This window comes from Meleagris gallopavo, chromosome 9, assembly GCF_905368555.1.
Source record: "Meleagris gallopavo chromosome 9, MGAL_WU_HG_1.1, whole genome shotgun sequence".
Taxonomy (NCBI): domain Eukaryota; kingdom Metazoa; phylum Chordata; class Aves; order Galliformes; family Phasianidae; genus Meleagris; species Meleagris gallopavo.
In genome coordinates this window covers 18,374,482-18,392,724 of record NC_139412.1, presented here as the reverse complement: position 1 = coordinate 18,392,724, position 18,243 = coordinate 18,374,482, and the positions used below count along the sequence as shown (strand labels likewise).

The 18,243-nt window shown below is 41.2% G+C and overlaps 1 protein-coding gene across 5 annotated transcripts in view; it reads left to right on the top strand.

The window, feature by feature from the left end:
- The first annotated feature begins 1,377 nt into the window (after positions 1-1,377).
- The window catches only part of AFF2 (ALF transcription elongation factor 2), a 347,616-nt gene continuing 330,750 nt past the window's right edge, over positions 1,378-18,243 (top strand). For all 5 annotated transcript variants that reach the window (XM_085230951.1, XM_085230950.1, XM_085230947.1 and 2 more), the window contains exon 1: positions 1,378-1,512. In XM_085230951.1, coding sequence (XP_085087077.1) covers positions 1,466-1,512 — 47 coding nt within the window. In that variant the 5' untranslated portion in view covers positions 1,378-1,465. The remainder of the gene's footprint in view (positions 1,513-18,243) is intronic.

Here is an 18,243-nt window from a genome sequence, read left to right as displayed (position 1 = left end):
GGCATCCACCTGCCTGCACTAGGGACAGGAGTGGGGCTGGTGCCAGCAGGCTGCTGGTGGTTTGGCCTCGCCCAAGCTTCCTCTCCTGGGCCCATGAGATTCACGATGCAAATGGGGATCTTCCAGTGAAGTCCAGGTTCAGATTAGGAAGTCTTCATCACGTTTGATTTCCACTGACAATGGTTCCAGAGTTTTTCCTCAGCACTCTTCTTTAATGCAATACAGCATTGGTCAATGCCTTAGGAAGGCAAAAATCTTCAGCTGCACTAGATGCTCTGCCCCTGACATGACTGACATCCTTGGGTTTGTTTCCTAGCTCTCAGTAAGCCCATAAAGACACCTTAGTTGCAGGGCTTGCTGAAGCCTGCTCTCCGAGATGGCTGCGCCTGGCTGCAGGAGCCTCGGCTGTGAGGTCAGACCCCACCAAACGTGGGATAGCTGTGGCTCTGCCCAGCACTGAGTCTGGGATGCATGGGATGGCCAGGATGGGCTGGTCAGAATTAAGAGAGCTTTTGTCTCATCTTCACAGTACCAGTAGCAGCACGGTTGTTTGCTCTGGGCAGATATGTGTTTGGAATCTTAGGAAATGGAGAAAAGTACACATGGAAAATGGTAAATGTTGGTTACTGCTTAGAAGGGAGCGAGATGCAAAAGCACGTGAGCAGGATGCAAGTTTCCAGAGGGCCCAGCCAGCTACTTTCCCAATCCCCCACTGGGGAGGAGCAGACTGGGACGCCGGGGGTGTACCGGTGCCATGTTACCTCTGCTGCTGTGCGGACAGGGCTGTCAGCCGCCTCTCCCGGCCTCGTCCGGGCCTTGATTGCTCAGCCGCCCCGCCTGTCCTCTCTGGGGCCAGCCCTGAACGCAGTCGGGGCCGCGTCTCCCCACGGCACTGCTCGTGCAAGCGGGACCGTTTCGGTTTGCTGGCAGGAGTTGGCTTTGCCACTGAAACCAGAGGTGCCCATTTCATTTTTCCTTCCTTCTCCCTCCTCCAAGCCTCGCCAGGACACTCAGGAATTAGCCCGAGGCGTAAACCGGCGCTGCTCGCCCTTTTCCTCCTTTTCCGCCAAACTTCCCCGTGCAATCCCGGCCGAGGGCTGCCAGGCTCCGCCAGATCCCGGCGCTGCTGCCGCGGCGGCTCCATGCCGCGGCTTCGGGCCTCCCCGGCTCCTCCCCTCGCGGTGTGAGCGTGTGCGTGTATGTGGATGTGGATGTGGATGTGTGTGCGCGCGCCAGGGCCGCCGCCGCCGCTGTGCCCGCCTCTCCCAGCCAGGCAGCAGCCGCGCCGCGCTGCTGGCGGCGGGCGGCGGCGGCGGCGCACCGCGAGCCCCGGGCGGCTCCGCGCTGCTCCGCGGCGGCCGCCGCGGCCGCCGCTGCCCGTGCCGGCCGGGCTGCCCGTGGCGCGCTGCCTCGGCTCGGCGCGGGGAGAGGGTACCACTTCTTCGAGTATCGCCACCAGATCGTTATGGACCTATTCGACTTTTTCAGGGACTGGGACTTAGAGCAGCAATGGTAGGTGGTTTTTTTTTTTGTTTTTTTTGTTTTTTTAATATTGTTTTAATTTTTGGTTTTGGTTTTGCGATTCTCTCTCGAATCCTCATCCCCCCAACCCGCCCTTACCTCTCCACCCCTCTCCTCCTAACAGCTGCCTCCTTCCTCTTTTCCCTGCTCGCTCCCTGGGTGCCTTAGCCTTTGTTGAGGGGCGAAGGGGCCGGTGGTGTCCGCCGCGGAATACCCGGCTCCGCGCTGCCGGCTGCGGCTGGTGAGATCGGCCCGCGCTGCGCGGCTGCGGGAGGCAAAGTTGGCCGGAGGGGGGGAGGCGGGGGGCGCTGACATGTGCCGGCGTGCCGGCTGTGAGCGGCGGCAGCGGCGAACCCCCGCCCCGAGAAGGGTCGCGATGCGGAGAGGCGATGGTTTTTCCCCGGGATCGCGGCTCCGATCGCGTCGTGCTTACTGCTGTCAGTGACAAGCTTCCTTTCGCGGGGGGAAACGTAACTGTAGTTTTGCCGTGCCGCGCAGTTGAACTGCAGCCCTGCTCGGCGCGGGGGGTTTCTCTCGCTGGTTTTACTGCTTCCCTTTCATGAGAAAGCGTTATTGAAATTAGTTTTGGAAGTGGAAAGATCTGAGTCTTTTTCCTTCTCTGTGTCTTTTTTTGTTTTCCTTTCCTTTTTTTTTATTTTTTATTTTCTTGCCATTTTCTCTTTCTTCTTTTCTCTTCCTGTATTTTTTTTTCTTCTTGTTTCTTTTTTCTCGGGGCAGGACGGCGGGGATGCGTTGCTCTGTCAGTGAGCGCGCACCTTGGAAGGGTCGCTGCATCTGTTACAGCGCAGTGCAAACTTGTTACTGAAGTGAATGTTGGGGAATTTCCGATGGAGGACGAGTAGCTGGGAAAGTTGCTATTTGGGTCGGTATTAAGGCAGCTGTTTTTTTTTTTTTTTTTCCCCTTGGTTTTGTTTTTTTGTTTGTTTGTTTGTTTTTTGTTTTTGTCTTTTTAAAGCCAGCTTTACCAGCTGGTTAATGAGTTTATGAATATTCTTTATTGGTCCTTTCTTTTCAATTTAGCAAATACAATGATCATTTTCTAACTATATGCGGTTAAATTCAAAGGTTGGTTACTGCTCTAAGAGCTTTTGGGCAGTGTGCAGCCGGCCAGGAAAGCAAACAAAATACTGCATGTTGTGATCCTGAACTCGCACTGGTTTCGTGTGTATGCATGTGCATTTGCACCTCATGTTTTGCAGAGAATCTACTTTACTTTGCTATATGAAAGCATGTCTAGGAAAAAGATCACATATTTAGTAAATAACTATCATTTAGCCAAACACAATGTAGCTGCTGTGGTTGCAAATCCAGCATAATCAGAACCAAATACCTGTCATGTTCTGTTTTATAGCAGTTTGGAGTAAATCCTGAGAACCGTAAATTACACTGTATCGTTATTAATCTGGGAGCAGGCATTTTGGATCTGAAGAGTGTTTTATCAGCTCTGCATAAACCATCTTATTGCATCTGTTTTAACATGCTGTTGTTATTTAAAAGTAATAATCACGATAAAATTGATGCTCAGTTAAATATTATGCCTCTACCACGATCTTTGCTCCACTGATTTATTTTGCCGACAACCGATAACCAATGTATAACTACTGAAATAATATTTGCATACAATTTCCCTAATTTATAGTGTGGGTAACATCATTAATTTAATAGAAGCTGTTACAACCCAATATGTGGGTGTAGTTCAAATACTGAGCACATTATAAGTATTGAGATTTTATGTTTGCTTAATAACTTGCTTTCATCTGACAGTGGTTTTATGTGGATTTAGAGATGTGCACAGAAAGAAAGGAACTCCCATGCCTCTGTTTTCGTGTAAGATTATTACGGTATCACCACTCATTCCATAAATAAAATTTCCTTGTTTTCTTACAATGAAATTTGTGTCTACGTGTATGTATTTTTAGGGTTTGTGATACAAAAGCATGTTTTACTTTATGGCTGTTGCAAAGTGTTTTGATACACAAAGTATGTAAGGCATGGGCATTCATACACAGTTGGATTACTATTGCAGAGATCAAGTTGGATTTAGCCTTTAATAATCCAATCAGTATATACATGTGCACATGTATATAGAATATGGGTACATAATCTACATGCATATGAAAACATTACATGTATTTTATTGTACGTATATAGATTTATGTCTCACACAAGTCATTTCATTCTTAAGAAGAGAGGAACTTAGCTCATTTATCCATAAATGTGTGCTAATATATGTAATATATGTGTACATGTATCATCTCTGCACACCCAGAAATAAGCATGCTTGCCCATCGAAATTGATTTATTTTTGTCTGTATTCAGTGTGCTTTGGTCACTGTATAATGTTTACAAGTAAGTGCATTTAGCATCTTGTGTGAATTTGTGCTTCGCATTTTGCAACAGTCTTCGGTGCTTTTGTCTGCAAACTGGCATTTGTGAAGGGTGTTTTATAAATGTTTATAAGGCAATTAGAGCCCCTCTTCTGCACTGCTTGCCAACACAAAAATTGTGGTAATCTGTGCTGCAATCGCCAGGCAGGCAAGCTCAGGCCTACAGTGTGTGGGGGAGTCTGTATGTGTTATCCACATACAAGTGCAGTGCAAACCTAAAGAGCCTGAGAAACTTGCATGAAAAAAATTTATAGCTTGACTGCAGCTTTTTTTATCCAGTGAAGAGGTTTAAAGATAACACTCCCTGTGCACATGAGGAGGTGATTCCTGAAAAGTTTTGGAGTGATGGGAAGAATGCCATTATTTTGTTTTTTCTTCCACCAGAGGTAGTTATCTGTCCGTTCTTGATGGGCATTTTGTCAAGAACTATCAAAGTTGCAGTGTGCACTGCACCTGGTGTTTGGGGTGGGCAGTGGGAGCTTTGTCTTGGCAGGGACTGCAGAGTCAGCCCCTTAGTTTTCCTCAGTAGACAAGATTACAACAATGCAAGAATGAGGGGTTTTGTTGACCATCAAGAAGGTTTTAAATTTTACATGGTAGAAATTGGGTAAAATGTATAAAATAAGGCCACAAGTATTCCAGTCAACCTAATGGATATTTTGTCAGACTTGAAAAGCAGGAAAAAAAAAAAGAAAAATAAAAAGACACAACCCAAAACAATTTCAGTTAATCTAAACTCTGGGCTAAGAGAAAGGGCCAAAGTTAAAGTCTGCTGAGATCTCTGGGTGAATAGAAAATGTTCACCTGGGCTTGCATTTAATATGAACCATTCCATGATGGGGAAAAGAAGGGAGATGGATATAATGAAAAGCTTGAATGCCTTTGTGCACCAAGGGGACCATTTGCTGATAAAAATCAAATTTCATCTTTTAAATCACTTTCCATGCTTGTCTGTAGTAACCAAGTAAATGAAATCTTGAAGTGTCCTGGGACCGTGTGGCTAGGTCTGAAACTGCTTATGGAGTAAGGAGGTGCTATTAATCAGCAGCTGGGAAGCAACAAACCCCAACAAAAGCCCAGCCAACCCAGGATATAGAGCTCTTTGGTAACGGAAAGGTGGAGAGATGCATGGTGTGTTTCATTTATCATTGTTGGTATTAATACTTTGTAAGTCCTACAGCCTTTGAAAAGAGGGAGCAGAGAAAATAGTTAGTGGCAAAGTACACACTGAGGTACGTAAAGTAAAAGCTGGCAAAAGGACAGAAAACCAGCAGGTGGTACAGTCGTAGCTGTGTGGTGGGGATAGTGAAGACTTCACTCCGCAGAGAAACAAGCCTGTTGTCTTTTCATAGTCTGTATCGCAAGTAGCCTCATTACAGCAAAACCAGCAAACTGCCAGTTATACAGGAAGAGGCTTAAACTCACTAAACTGTTATATAAATAGAAAGTTCAAAGGTCTGTTTGTGGCTGACAAAGCCGAGAACAGGACATCTGTGAGCCAGGTTCCCCTCTGCATGAATGCAGGAACATTCCACGTGCCCCAGCAGTGTGCACTTCCAAAGCATCCCACAACCTGGAGGGGTGATCCTACTCTCCAGACAAAGGTGGACTATTTCACATCCAGCCTTGGGTATCCCCCTGCATCTGCCTTCCGTTTTTGCCTTGTGCCTCTGCAGAAGGCCTGCTCAGAGCCTGCTCTTTCACCAGGGTCTGTGCTAGCTTGCTAAATGGAAAGCCTTCTGAGAGTGGCAACAGTGTTGTGCTTCTGAAGGGAATGTGTGAAATACAGTAGAAAGGCTCTTTGGGAATTAGACTGATTTTTATTTCCCCTTATTTTCTTTTTGGGGGCGGTGAGAACGTTAGTTCAAGAGGAAGTCGCATTTTGAATGGATTTCAGTAAGAATTTTTCTCCCCCTCCTTTCTTCTCCTTAAAAAATATTACAGTTGAATTGTCATTACTTCTTAGATTTGTATTAAAGAGGTTCTCAAGTAATTATTTGAAGAAGTTTCATTTTCAATTTGCTTTCAAAGTGTGAATAGATGGGTTGTGTGGCTGCTGGTGGGTAGGTGAAGGGGATTAGATGCTGTCAAAACAAGCAACTGAGAAAGACCAAAAATATTCTTGGGCTAAAAACCTGTACTTTAAGTACATCCTGATTTAGTAATTCTTCCCTGACTGATATTGAACTCCGGGAATGTAAATCTTGAAAGAATTCGGCCATTTGCTAACATTAAGCTCCCATCTATCCTGAGAGGCAAAATTACAATCAGTTTAACAGCATTTGAATTGTTTTTCTAATGATTCATTCAAGAATTTAGTGACTTTTTAAATATACAAATTGGGATGGAGGGGAGATACTTCAGATACTGTTCAGCTATTCCAAAACCAGGCAAGGACTTCAGAGGATTCGATCACTTTTTATATGAATGCCAATTATATTGTTTGGGATTTTGTTTTTGAGTAAAGATGATGTTGTGATGCAGGTCCTTCAGTGAAGCAGAATTATTCCTTTTGTGCATCTGAGAAGACTGTCACTGCAATCTAGAATTTAACTAAATAATTAAAAGGCAAAATGTGACATTCTGAAATGTGTTAAATACACTAAAAGATCTCTGAAAAACTGGGTGAATACTTCTATTCTTTTTGTATCTCTTAGGAACTGCAATAATATGCTTCAACTTCTTGGAAGGAGTGTTCTGATGCTGTCTGTTATGAGGCCCCAAATTCTCTTGTCATCTGAGTCAAGAATAAAACTCCTATCATGTGCGACTGGACAAATATGACAAGACTAGGTCTTTATATAGCAGAGTCTGTAGACACCTATAAAATTTTAAACAAACAAGCAACCATACTTAAACTATACTGATTTGAAGTTAAATTTTACTGAATTGGGTTCTTGATCACTCCCCAAATGCTTTAAACCCTAGTTCTTCACATACTTGATCATGCAAATGTATGGCATCCATTTGTCTGAACTCTATCTGCAGTTTTACACCGTTGCACAAATGACTGAGAGGCCAGAAAGAATGCAAATATTAAAGCTCAATGAAAAATAAATAAATATGTATCTGTATCCAGAAGAGCTGTAGGAAATAATTTACACTTTGAACCCTGGAAGAATGCTGTAACGGCATCTAAACAGCCAGAGACTACTGTATTTCCCCAGTGCCTTTAATGGAATTTCTTTGTGTGGGGGACCTGAAGGATTGGACGATTGGATACTCATTAAATGTATATAATCAATAAACACCATAAAGTATATATGTGCTCCTCCAGTATGGATTTGAGCTCTAGCCAATGTCAATGGAGATGCTCCTAATTTACTTCTGATGGTGCTGTGTTTGACCTTATCATGGTAAAATGGGAGACTTTTAGAAATGTACTGCAGCTGTCTACTGACCAAGATCAACAGGGCAATTTGCACACATTTAATACCACGTGTGTGAACAAATCTGTATCCAATTTTGAATCCTTCTGATTCATATTTACTAATTTCCTTTTGAAAAGAAAAGAAAAATTGAGAAGAAACCTGAACTTTTCTCTTGGATGCTGTTAACAGTAACAGATTTTTATAAAACCATCAAACATCTATTGATATTGAGATCTGAATCTGCCCCAACTCTGGGTTTGCAATGCCATGAATACTTTTTAAGGACTTGAAAAAGAAGACAGTAAACCCAGGAATATATCAAGTTATTACAGCCTTCTAAACTGCTTATCATGTAGTAGTCAGAAAGTCACAACAGGGACTGGAGAAGACAGGTGTTCTACTCTTTTGTTGTTACTGAATTTTGTGTATTGGTTCTTTGTAATCAAACCAATTAATTATTCTAGTACCTCCTCCTGTTTAATCAGAGACGTTGGAAGGTATGTTACTCCTGAACTAATGGAAAACTGTAGAGATTAAAAAAAAAAAAAAAAAAAAAAAAAAAGAGGAAGGAAGGATGGCAACATAAGTGCCAGTAGAATTTTAATCTCCATTTTGATTACCTTCTAATGATACAGTTATTTAGCTGAAGAGAGTCTGTGATGTTCAGTGAAGATTTTGGGAAAGGAGGTTTAGATGTTTGTTTTCAAAAACTCTGTACCAGAGCCCAGCCTTGCAAAAACTTGGAAACAATTGGAAATTCCTTGTTGATTTCAGCACTCAGTACAATGGATTTGCAGGGCTGGGCTTGTAGTACTGAGAAAATAGCATGGAACTAGAGAGCTGAAGTAAAGGAGTAAGCGAAAACCTCCTGCAGTTAACTTCCCGGATATTAGAATCTGTTTTATCATGAAGAGGCTGTTTTTCAACTCCTACGCAGCAGATCCACACCATAAACTATTACTACTGTTAAACAAAGGTCTAGTCAGTAGTCTCTTCTGTAAAACTTTGTACCACACTTTCATGACATTTTATGTATGTGTTCAACTCCAGACACATTGTTTTTTTTTGTTTTGTTTTGTTTTTTTTTATCGAATGCTTGTTGAATTTCTTTTCTGTATGTTACTTCAGCAGTTAATTTACTGGACTGTTTTCTGGTGATTATTGGTGAATCGGTGAATCCTTGTTCCAGTTGATCTGAGGTGCTGTAGTTTAGGGAAAGTTGGAGATTATACCATAACTAGAAGCTGATTTTCACTGCAGGTGACACAGAAAATTGGAGAATACCATTTACTGTGTGGTGTGTAAGTCTTGTTTAGTCAGCAGTTTAGATGGATTCCTTACTCAATGCTGCATGGTGTTACCACTTATAGTAAGATGTGAATAGCCTGCTCGTAATTATATGTCTTGGTAGGGGTAGGGTATAAACAACTAGTGAGGAAGAAAATGAGGTTGAGTGATTTTTAACTTGGTGCTCTGTTGTTCCTTTGACAAGTATTATAATCACTGTTTTTGTACTGCTGTGGGTGTACGTGGTATGGAATAAGTAAATTCTGTAGCTCAACATTGCTTCCAGTGCCTGGAGCTCAAACCTGCAAACATCTTACTGCTGAGACTAGTGTTTTTTCCTCATGGCATTCTATATAAACTACTAGCAGGATTCAGTGTAGTTTAAAACTTTTATTTCTGGTCATTCAGATTTAACTCTTGTGATCAGTGATGGTATTTACATCATATAGAGTGATAGGACAGCCAAAAGTAAAAGGTAAAAATGGATCAGTACTTGGTAGCTTGTGATCTGTGCTAAGAAGACCTTAAAATGAAATGTTAATAATTTAAAATATTTTTAGCTGGAAGGGTAACAGCTCATTATGTAGGTCTAGTTATTCTTCTTTCACTTCTTTCTGTATTAGTAGTTTAGGTCAAAATTTCACTTGTTTGCACAGAGGCCAGTGTGAGACGTTACTTAAATATAGAGTGTTTAATTTCAGTGGACTGCATGATTTTGATACCCTGTCCCATGGCTCGAGTGACCAGTTTACATATGAAAATGCTGGACTCTTTGTTGGGTAACGTGGGGGTAATTTTTCATTGTTCTTTATTCCTGTAGAACGGTAGAATGACATTCTTTCTGGTGTTTCCTATGGAGAATAATGATGAGAAATTATCTGCTGTTTACAAGTATTTATAAACTCATTAGTTAGAGTTCCTGAAAGAATTCCAGTACAAGTCAGTGGGCGTGGTGAAGCTGATTGTAAGGTGAAGCTGACTGGGCCCCGGGGCTGGTGGTCAGCAGGGAGGAACAGCTGTAAAGAACACTGTGTGTATGCTATGGTAAGCATTTTCGTAGATCTCCTCTGTGGGAAAGGAAAATGACTGGAACTTATATTTACTCAAAAAGCAGCCCTTTGATTTTTCATGGCTTTGTGCTTCGTTGCACATTGGAAGGCTCATTTGTCTTCACCAAGCCTTTGAAGAGGGATAGGTGGACTGAGGCATTGACCATTGGCTGAGGGTAGTAGTTGCTTGGAGAAGGAGATAAGTCGTACTGCAGATCTTTTGGTAACACTTGGCAGAGTTATTGTCATCCTTTGTAAGATTGCTAAAAGGAGGTGAATATGTATTTGGAGCTGGAACATGGATTCTCTTATCAGCTCTGCCACTAGCTGCTTTGCTGTCTTGGGAAAGTGTCAAAATGGGGTAATGATATTTTCATCTTTGATAAATTGTACTGGTTTGTTGTTGTTCTAATGGAAAGCTGGAGAGGGAGGCCAGATGTATTTAGTTTCACCCAGTGTTTCTGTCAACTTTTTTCATATTCTTTGGGATCAATTTAAAACTGTTTTTACATTTTTCTCTACTTTTAACCTTGCTCTAGCTACACTGTCCTTCATAAGATTGCATTGTTTTGCCTGTGCCTGCAAGAAGAGCGAATGTCAGTGTAGGTTGTCTGTGGCATAGCGTATGCTTTAAGACCCTGTTCTGGATGTAACTTTTGTGCTGATGATACCAGACACACATAGAAAAATAGGCTGAGATTTCTGGCCACAGACCTTTCAAGCGATGTTGATTTATGTCTCTATACTTCCTTTTGTAAGGGAAGAGAAGAATAAAAGAATAATTTCTCAGAGTTTTACTGTTAGACTGAGGCATTTTACAAAGAAGTCGGTGTTATTACCCCCTTTTATACATAGGGAAATGGGAGCTATGAGAGGCAAAGGGCTTGCTAAAGGGTTCTGCCTTGGCCAGGATGCTGTCAGTTGGGTTCCACTTCACTGCTTGCCCACTCTGATGGGTACATTTTCCTATTCCACAGGGGTGTGATAAGGTTAAGCCCCTTAATGTTTATGAATGTTTATGGTGATAGAGCAAGACAGGAACCTAGGCAGATGTATTAGTAGGGAAAAGGCAAGACCATAAAGAGAGACAGGAAGATTTGGGCAGAGCATATCCGCAAGAAAAGAGAACCAAGGCAGCTTAACTATTTTGAAGAGCGAAGAATGTGTTGTATTTGTACAGTGTGCATATTTGATTTAATTTACCCTGCTCTGAGCCAGAAGTGAGAGCCACGAGCATTATGGAGTCAGAATGGCCTTGTTGCTCCAGAGGACTTATTTTTCTCAGGGTCTTACAGCAAAGCATTGTATATGCAGCTGTAGCTTAAGTAAACACCAAGACTTGGACACTTGACTGGACATCTACACTTTTTCAAGAAGCACTGATGCTCTTTGAGCCAACTGCCTTTCTAGCAGACTGACATTTTGTTGGTTAACCCTGGGCACGGGTTTTCTTCACATATGTCATTAGACTGAACATATTTTCTATTTATACCACTTGGGGATACAAATTACAGCATTGTGTTTAGCAAGGACTAGGAAGAATACATCTTTGATGTTTAAAAAAAAAAAAGAGAGAGGCAAAATTTTATTCACCACAGATTGTTCAAAGGTCCTTTCTTTCAAGGTTCAAGGGAAAATAGACTGCAAAAACAACTGACGGTCGTTATTTTTGTTCTAGACTATCAGAAGTTATTTCCACATATGGATTTTAATAGATTATGTTTGTAGAATTTGATTCTGAATTATGGGCTTTTCAAGAATGTTGATGAAATTGTGTATATATTTTAAGGCAATTTAGGGAGATTAATAGTAGCGTATGTGCTTAGAATTATTGTCTTCATGGCCTTGACAGTTGCCTGTGGGCCAGCAAAATTGTGCTAGAGGGCTGAACTGAAGGCCACTGGCTGAAGTTTTTCACTTATTTATTGACCTCTAAAACATACTTGGCCAGAGCTTCCTTTGCTTTCTCACTCTCTTTTCTGGAGAAGATGAGAAGATATACTACCCTAGCTCCAAAAGCTCCAAAAACATTGTGCAATCTGTGGCAATACTCTCAGTGCTGTCTTTCCTTCTCTCTTTAAACAGCCCTTGCCTGAACTGACTGCTCTTTAATGTGCACATGAAGGGACCATAGATAAGGGAGCATAATAATTATAAAGGTTTTCAGTATTTGTGTAGGAAAACACCTGTTTGCCCTTTCAGAATCATCCAGTCCTGTCTTCAGGACACTGAGCGTGAGTTTGGATTGTAGGCCATGACTAGGTGTTTTCCTTGTCAGAATGATAAATATTACACTTTTCTGCCACTTCATTCTGCCTAGTTCTTTCCCCGATACCTAAGACAAGCTGTTGTGTGAGAGTTCTGCCTGGCTGTAGACTGCTCATGAATCTTGCAGTACATGACAAGCAGACATGTAACAAATATGACTAGAAACTACACAAAATATACAGACCTAACACAGGAGTTGTATGTTTAAAAACGCATTAGGACTCCGCAAATAATTTAGTATCTAAACCACTTCTTATCTCCTTTATAGCCGTAACTAAGAATGTCCCGTTATCTGTGTTTCAACGAGATCAAGTTATTTTAGACTCTGTAATGATTTTCACTCGTGTGAACTCATACACTCTGCTTGCAAATTCGACTTCAACGATAAAAGATCTCATAAAAAAATGGAGGCAGGCTGGAATGTTTGGTTAAGATTTAATGTCTTTCTAACTAATTATAAGCTAGTGTCAATATAGGCTATAATGTCTGCGGAAAGAAAGAGAATATCAATGGTACAGTTCCATTGTACCTGGTCTTTTGTAAACAATTAACAGTGAAATGGATGTCTGAAGCAAGGATGAGAGAATTGATAAACCTTTTCCAAAGGGCTTGAAAAGTTGCAGTGAATTCTAAATGTAGATTAGAGCAAATGATTTTAACCAACAGCTATGCATAGTAGCTAATGGGATCTGTCTGTTAAGATTACACAAAGTAGAGCGTTTGATTTATTTCATAGCTTTCTAACACTTCACTTTAACTTCATACAAATAATGCATTAGTCACACTGGATAAAATGGCGTATTGAATAAAGTTGTGATTTTTGTCTGTTACTTCTAATCTGATTTTTATAAAGGATTAAATCTGTTTTAGTAGTTTGTTCATATCATAAAAGAGATTGTCAGCTGAATGAAATCTTTACATCTGCCACTTTCTACCTCATTAGAAAAGACAGTAACATAAAGTTCCTCATTTCCTTCCACTCTGTTCTATCCCCTAGTGTGTCTGAGTGTGTATTTCTTTTGTACATGTTTGTATATTATAATATCAGCATGTTTTCAAAGTTGTGCCTAAGACTGCATTAGGGGAGCATTGCAAGGGCTTGTAAACACTGTGACAAAACGTTCATGATCAGGAACAAATATGTACACACTCCCAGATTCAGCAAGGTATTTAAGTTAATGCATTGCATTACTGTAAGTGTGCCCATGTCAGTGGACACAAGTGTGTCTTTAATGGAAAATGCATGTTGACTTAGGGCTGAATTAAGAAGACATAAGGCTGGAGATTCCCACGTCATTCAGATGTCATGGTGCTAGAGTTTTTTAAACAAATCTTCTAGCTTATATGCACTGATTCTTTGTTTTATTAAACGTTTTTATTACAAAATTATGAATGTAGGCCTTTTTTTTAGGCATTATTTTCAGAATATCAGTTTACTGCTGGTACCTTTTATTCCTTCTGTTTAAGTCTGCATCGTTGACAGGATGCTGCTGTTACAACTGAGCGTTGGCTTCATGTAGGCCTTTAAAGTGTGGGAAGATTATCTGTTCGTGGATGTTTTCTTCTTTGTGTTTGATGTTCCTGCCGTTTTCGTTTAATTCTGTAAAGTGGTTAGGGCTAGGCTTGGGTTTTCTGAACTTGAGGTTCTCTGGGTTTCTGATGCTGAACACAGAGGTAGTATCCAGTGATTTTAGTTGCCTTTTTACTCAGAAATGCAGATTCTGAAGGTCTCATTTCTCCCTTCTGAGGACTTATGGAGTGTGAAACATCTTCATTCACGTTTTCAGTTGTTGATGCATGTTGCAGTTGTACTGGCTCTGGCTTTTCAGGCTTGGCTCCTTTTCCCACATACTTCCAATTGATGGGAGTGCTTTGCTCTCAGATGTGTGCACAGTCAGCTTCTCCTCTGTAAGTCCCACTTGCAAGCTCTGGGCACAGAAGCAGTGGGAGCAGCTGCAGCCCTGGTTGGCAGGGAGGTGTGCCGGGCTCCTCCTGGGGTTGCCACAGCATTGACAGAGGATTACATGCACTTTGCTCCTGGTGAAGGATTGGGCTTGTGTCTGGTCCTGACGATGCTTTATAAATAAGACTTTAAAAATCCCATGGGGTTCATCAGCCTGCTTTGGTTCAGGAGGAACTGCCAGCGTGTAGCCCTCTGCTCCCAGCTGCCTGCTCACTGAGGCACCGCTGCCCTCCCTGACAGCCACCCAGCCACAGCTTTTTTGGTTAAACTTTGTTCATTCCTGAAATTGAGAAAAAACCTTTACTTGTCATGAAAGTGGTTTTGGTCGTGAGTACATTCCTATGACACAGAACGCTCCGAGGAAAGACAGAAATGTTTACCGAGGCGGAGATGCACCCTACTTCTAGGTTTGGGGGCCAAATGTAAGGAATATGAATGGGTTTGCTTGCTGAGGGTGAGTGGCTTACCTTTGGTATTACTGAGTGAACAGTGCCCTCTTTCTCAGCTAAACTAAAGTATCCTCAGCAGCAGGCTTACCTACGCCCATCAAACCGCTCTGACACCTCTGGCCTGCTTTACAAATGGGCGGTTGTACGGCAGCAGGCACAGCTGTGCCGCCTCCTGCTCCCACTGATGCTGCGAGGCTGGCAGCACGGCCGTCCCGAGGCTCCCTGTGGTCTGGCTGGTGCCAGAGGTCAGCCTGGGGCTGTGCATGGTGGGAGCTGCACCCGGCACTGCGGGCGTCCTGCCTGAGGACAGCCAGTTGGAAATGGAAGCGTTTGTCAGTCTCCTCATATAGGCATATGCTCAGGGGTGCTGGTTACAGTACGGTTCCAGTTGCTGCTCAGAAAGCTGAATGGGTGCCGGAAGCACCGTCCAGTGGGCAATTAACAGCCCTGTGAGATGGTGGTGGTGATAAGATACAGTGTAAGTATGGAAAAGCAGTGCCCCAGTTTGTTTTCTGTGAGCAGTACTGACTGTATTTGAATAAGCAGACAACAGCCTTTCATGGGAGATGTTTGCTGTATTTTACTTGGCAGCTGTTTGTCTTAGTAGGAATTCTTCAATAACATTTATTGTATTTTGCGCTAGTAGGGGGGAGAGCCAGAGGAAAATCTGAGCAGTTTCACTTGCTTTACTCATTGTGAACAATAAGAAAATATTGCTGTATTAATTACTGTTGTGCTTTATTGGCAAAAATAAAGATATCCTATAATATGAAATTGCTAATATAAGAAAGGCTTTGATTTTCTCATTAGCACAGGATATTTTGCATCTGTTCTGGTTCATGAGTGCATTGCCGACACTTAAATAATAATAATGACTCAGTAATGAATAAGAATAACAGCAACAAATAGGCATGTGAGCGTGCAGGCAGTCAGGCACCCTCCGGTGTTTATCAGTAGGTTGGTTTTGGAGGTCTTGCAAAATGAGCTGTTCCTGTATGCCCATTTGGATTTTCTTAGATCATTACACAGCCCTTCATTTCTCTGCTGGCATGGCTGGGTCGTATACAAGTGCTTTTTTCATTGCGTGTCAGGAGTAAAGTGCTGAAATTCTCACTTGAAATGGAAAAAACATGTACATCTTCTTTTTTCCCCCCCTTCTCCATTTTTTCTTGTCTCTCTCTTTTTTTTTTTTTTTTTTTTTTTTTTTTTTTTTTTTTTGCGTGTGTGTGTGTGTGTGAATAAAATCTTAAGTATATCATTGCTTAGAATTCACAAAGGAATCAGAGCTCTGGATTGTTCTGCTAATCTTTCCAGTATGTTCTTAAAAATGGAGCCTCAAAACACTTTCACCTGGTGAAATTCAGCCTGGTTTGTAGCAATTTTCTCCTGCTTCTTCTGTTGCTTCTTCTACAAAAACAGTTGTTTTAAACTAATGTGAGAGTCTGTCTTGAACGCTGAAATGCCTAGGCATCTAAAATTCTTATTTGATTCTTGGTTTCTAACAGCGTCTCACCTTTTGAAGTTATCTGCTTAAATAATATTCTTTGCAGTAGAATTTATGGATTTAATTTTTTTTCAGCTCTTACCTCATGCTGGACTGATAACAGTGATAAGTGAAGGACGAAGAATGCCCACTTTGTTAAAACAGTGGCTAATTTTATCAAAGAATGTTGACTTTTGTTCTTATTATCAAAGTAATTTAGACTAATCATTTGGCTTCATGGTTTTGAGTTTGAGATAAAGAAAAATGTTCAAACTGGGAAAAAAATCAGTGCTTGTTATTTAATAAACAACAAAAATAATAGAGTTCTCATTGTAAATTATATCCTAATGATTCTGCAGCTGAAGAGAATTATAAAGTAAGTGTGTGTGTGTGTGTATGTGTGTAAACAATTATCTGAAATATGACCATTCTGATTGAAATAGTTAATGTCTGAGCTAGAGAGCATCATCTGTGTGAAGGATCAGAGTTGTACCTGCCATTTAACTTCATTAAAATACCAACCTAAAAAAAAAGAAAAAGTGTCCTTATTGATTGACTACTCAAAGCGGCACTTCATTTAAGAAGCTGGCATGCGCTAATGTGCTAGTCACAGTAACTATGCAGGGTAAAAAGGAAATAGGATTTCTTTTTTCTTATTGACCTCAAATCATTTTTTGGTCCAATAGCTCTTAACTATAATGGCCTGAACCTTACAATGCATGCATGGTTAAAATAAAACAACAAGGAAGGAAAGGAAAAGAAAAAAACGAAAACCCTACCAAACAAATAAACAAATTCAGTAAAACACATCTTTTCCCTCTAACTAAAACAGTTTAGCCATAGATAAGGAAACAAAATTGGTAAAGCAAGTAGTTTATCAGCACATGACCCGTAAAGTACTTAAAGTGATCTGTGAATGGAAACAACCCTAAGTCTGCTTCTTGTCACAGTAATTTGTCTGGCTTAAGGGCAAATAAGTGGGTCTCCTTGGCAGTACAAGTAGATCACCAGGTAAAATCAGATAGGAGTCTCTGGTGGTAACAGCAGAACTACAACAAAGCTCTTCTTTTGATGCTATTTCTGCTGCTGTTGATGCTGTTAATGTGTGCTAATTATCATGAACCTGATAGGACTTATATTAATTGACTGAACTAAATGTAAATTCTGGTTAAATAGAGAATAGTTTAATGGACTTGACAGGTGCTGGTTTGCTTAGCTGCTCTCGTCAGCATAAAGGCATGCTTTAAAACCAAATAATTATCTGTATTTTAACCCTAAGATTTTTGGGAGGACTTAATATGTTCACATTTGATTCCTAAAATATAAGAGCTTAAGGTTCACACCACATCTTCTACCCTTCTCCCCTATTCTGTGATACTTTATGCAAGGCTAATTGGTTCTTACAGCTTTTGTACTACAATAAAGTCCCCATGTAGTCATTCATCACATATTTGCATGGCACAGAGTAGTGTGGCCTAACTTGTTCAGTCTCCAGATGCTGTTAAAGTAGTAACTGTTGGGTAATAAATAACAACAACAAGCAATCTGACGGCTATGGTCTAGATCTGGAGTTCCATTTGGAGGGCATTCTGGGCTTCATCTCTATCACTGAGCACAGTTGCAAAATGGATACTGTGGGATGCATTTAATCTTAGAGGTGTTTTAGGGCATGCCTAAGATTTTTGAAGGTACTCTGAGATCTTTCAAATATCTTTCACGTATCCATGCAAAAGAAGAGCACGTTAATATTGGTGTTCTTTTGCCTGGGTGTTGCTTTTCCTGATTCACAGAAGGTGTTAAATGTGCAATATTGTAATATGGAAAAAACTAAACACAATACCTTTGGTGGTAAATGTCACTTTCTTTGAAAATGTTGGAATATTTATACAATGTTTTATGTTTTTCATAATTAGGCATTGCTCTTAGTGCACATGACCTCTCCATTTTAATTGTCAGAAGAGCTGTCAAGCAGTAGCACATGCTATAGAACACTGCAAGAGCAATCAGCTTCTGTCATTTCTCAGCTACGTTTTATTATTTTTTTAAAATGTTTGGATTCTTTTCCTTCTCACTCCCCAGAAAAACAATGTTCATTGTGTAAGGCTGGAAAACCCATGTCCTTTGTCATCAGGATGCCTTGGCTGAATGAGATCTTCCTCCACACTCTGATTTGGCTGCTTTCAGAAAGCAAGGAGGCATCCTGGTCTGTTCTGGACTTCACTGTAATCTGAATCATTGTGTTCACCTTTATATCCATTCCCACTGTGTAATATTCTCCCTCCAAAAACACTCCCAAAATGTTCCTCCCCAGCCCAGCAAAAGACAAATCCATCACATGGTTGTGCAGAGTTTCAAGTCTGTATCCTCACTGTGAATGAGGCTGGAATGGTACCTCAAAGCCGTATTGCTTTACGTGGATTAAAAATAGTCCTGTGCTTTCTGCT